This window comes from Antrostomus carolinensis, unplaced genomic scaffold (assembly GCF_000700745.2).
Source record: "Antrostomus carolinensis isolate BGI_N321 unplaced genomic scaffold, ASM70074v2 scaffold5465, whole genome shotgun sequence".
NCBI lineage: Eukaryota > Metazoa > Chordata > Aves > Caprimulgiformes > Caprimulgidae > Antrostomus > Antrostomus carolinensis.
Window position 1 is genome coordinate 342 of NW_010315631.1, and position 224 is coordinate 565.

The 224-nt window shown below is 40.6% G+C and overlaps 1 protein-coding gene across 1 annotated transcript in view; it reads left to right on the forward strand.

Annotated features, from left to right (window-relative positions):
- Positions 1–133: 133 nt before the first annotated feature.
- Positions 134–224, forward strand: part of LOC104524966 (DNA primase large subunit-like) — a gene marked incomplete at both ends in the record, with an annotated part of 22,996 nt that continues 22,905 nt past the window's right edge. The window contains one exon of the mRNA XM_010168000.1: positions 134–224. This exon is cut by the window's right edge and continues 46 nt beyond it. Within this exon, the coding sequence (XP_010166302.1) occupies positions 134–224 (91 nt within the window).

Consider the following 224-nt stretch of genomic DNA (forward strand, 5'->3'; position numbering starts at 1 on the left):
TTGCTCCCCATACCACTGAAAGCAGTTCCTTTGGCCTTACCCCAGTTTGTGCATTTCCCAAGTCATGATACAGTTAGATTTCTTTTCAAAATGTTGTTTCTAACATGGACTTTTTATTTTTCTTTTCTCCCAGTGCTCAAAGTAGTTGAAAGCCTTGGTGTGAGCTATGTAAGAGGTAGCGAAGCATACAGAACTAAGCTGGAGTCTGAGATCCGGAAACTTAA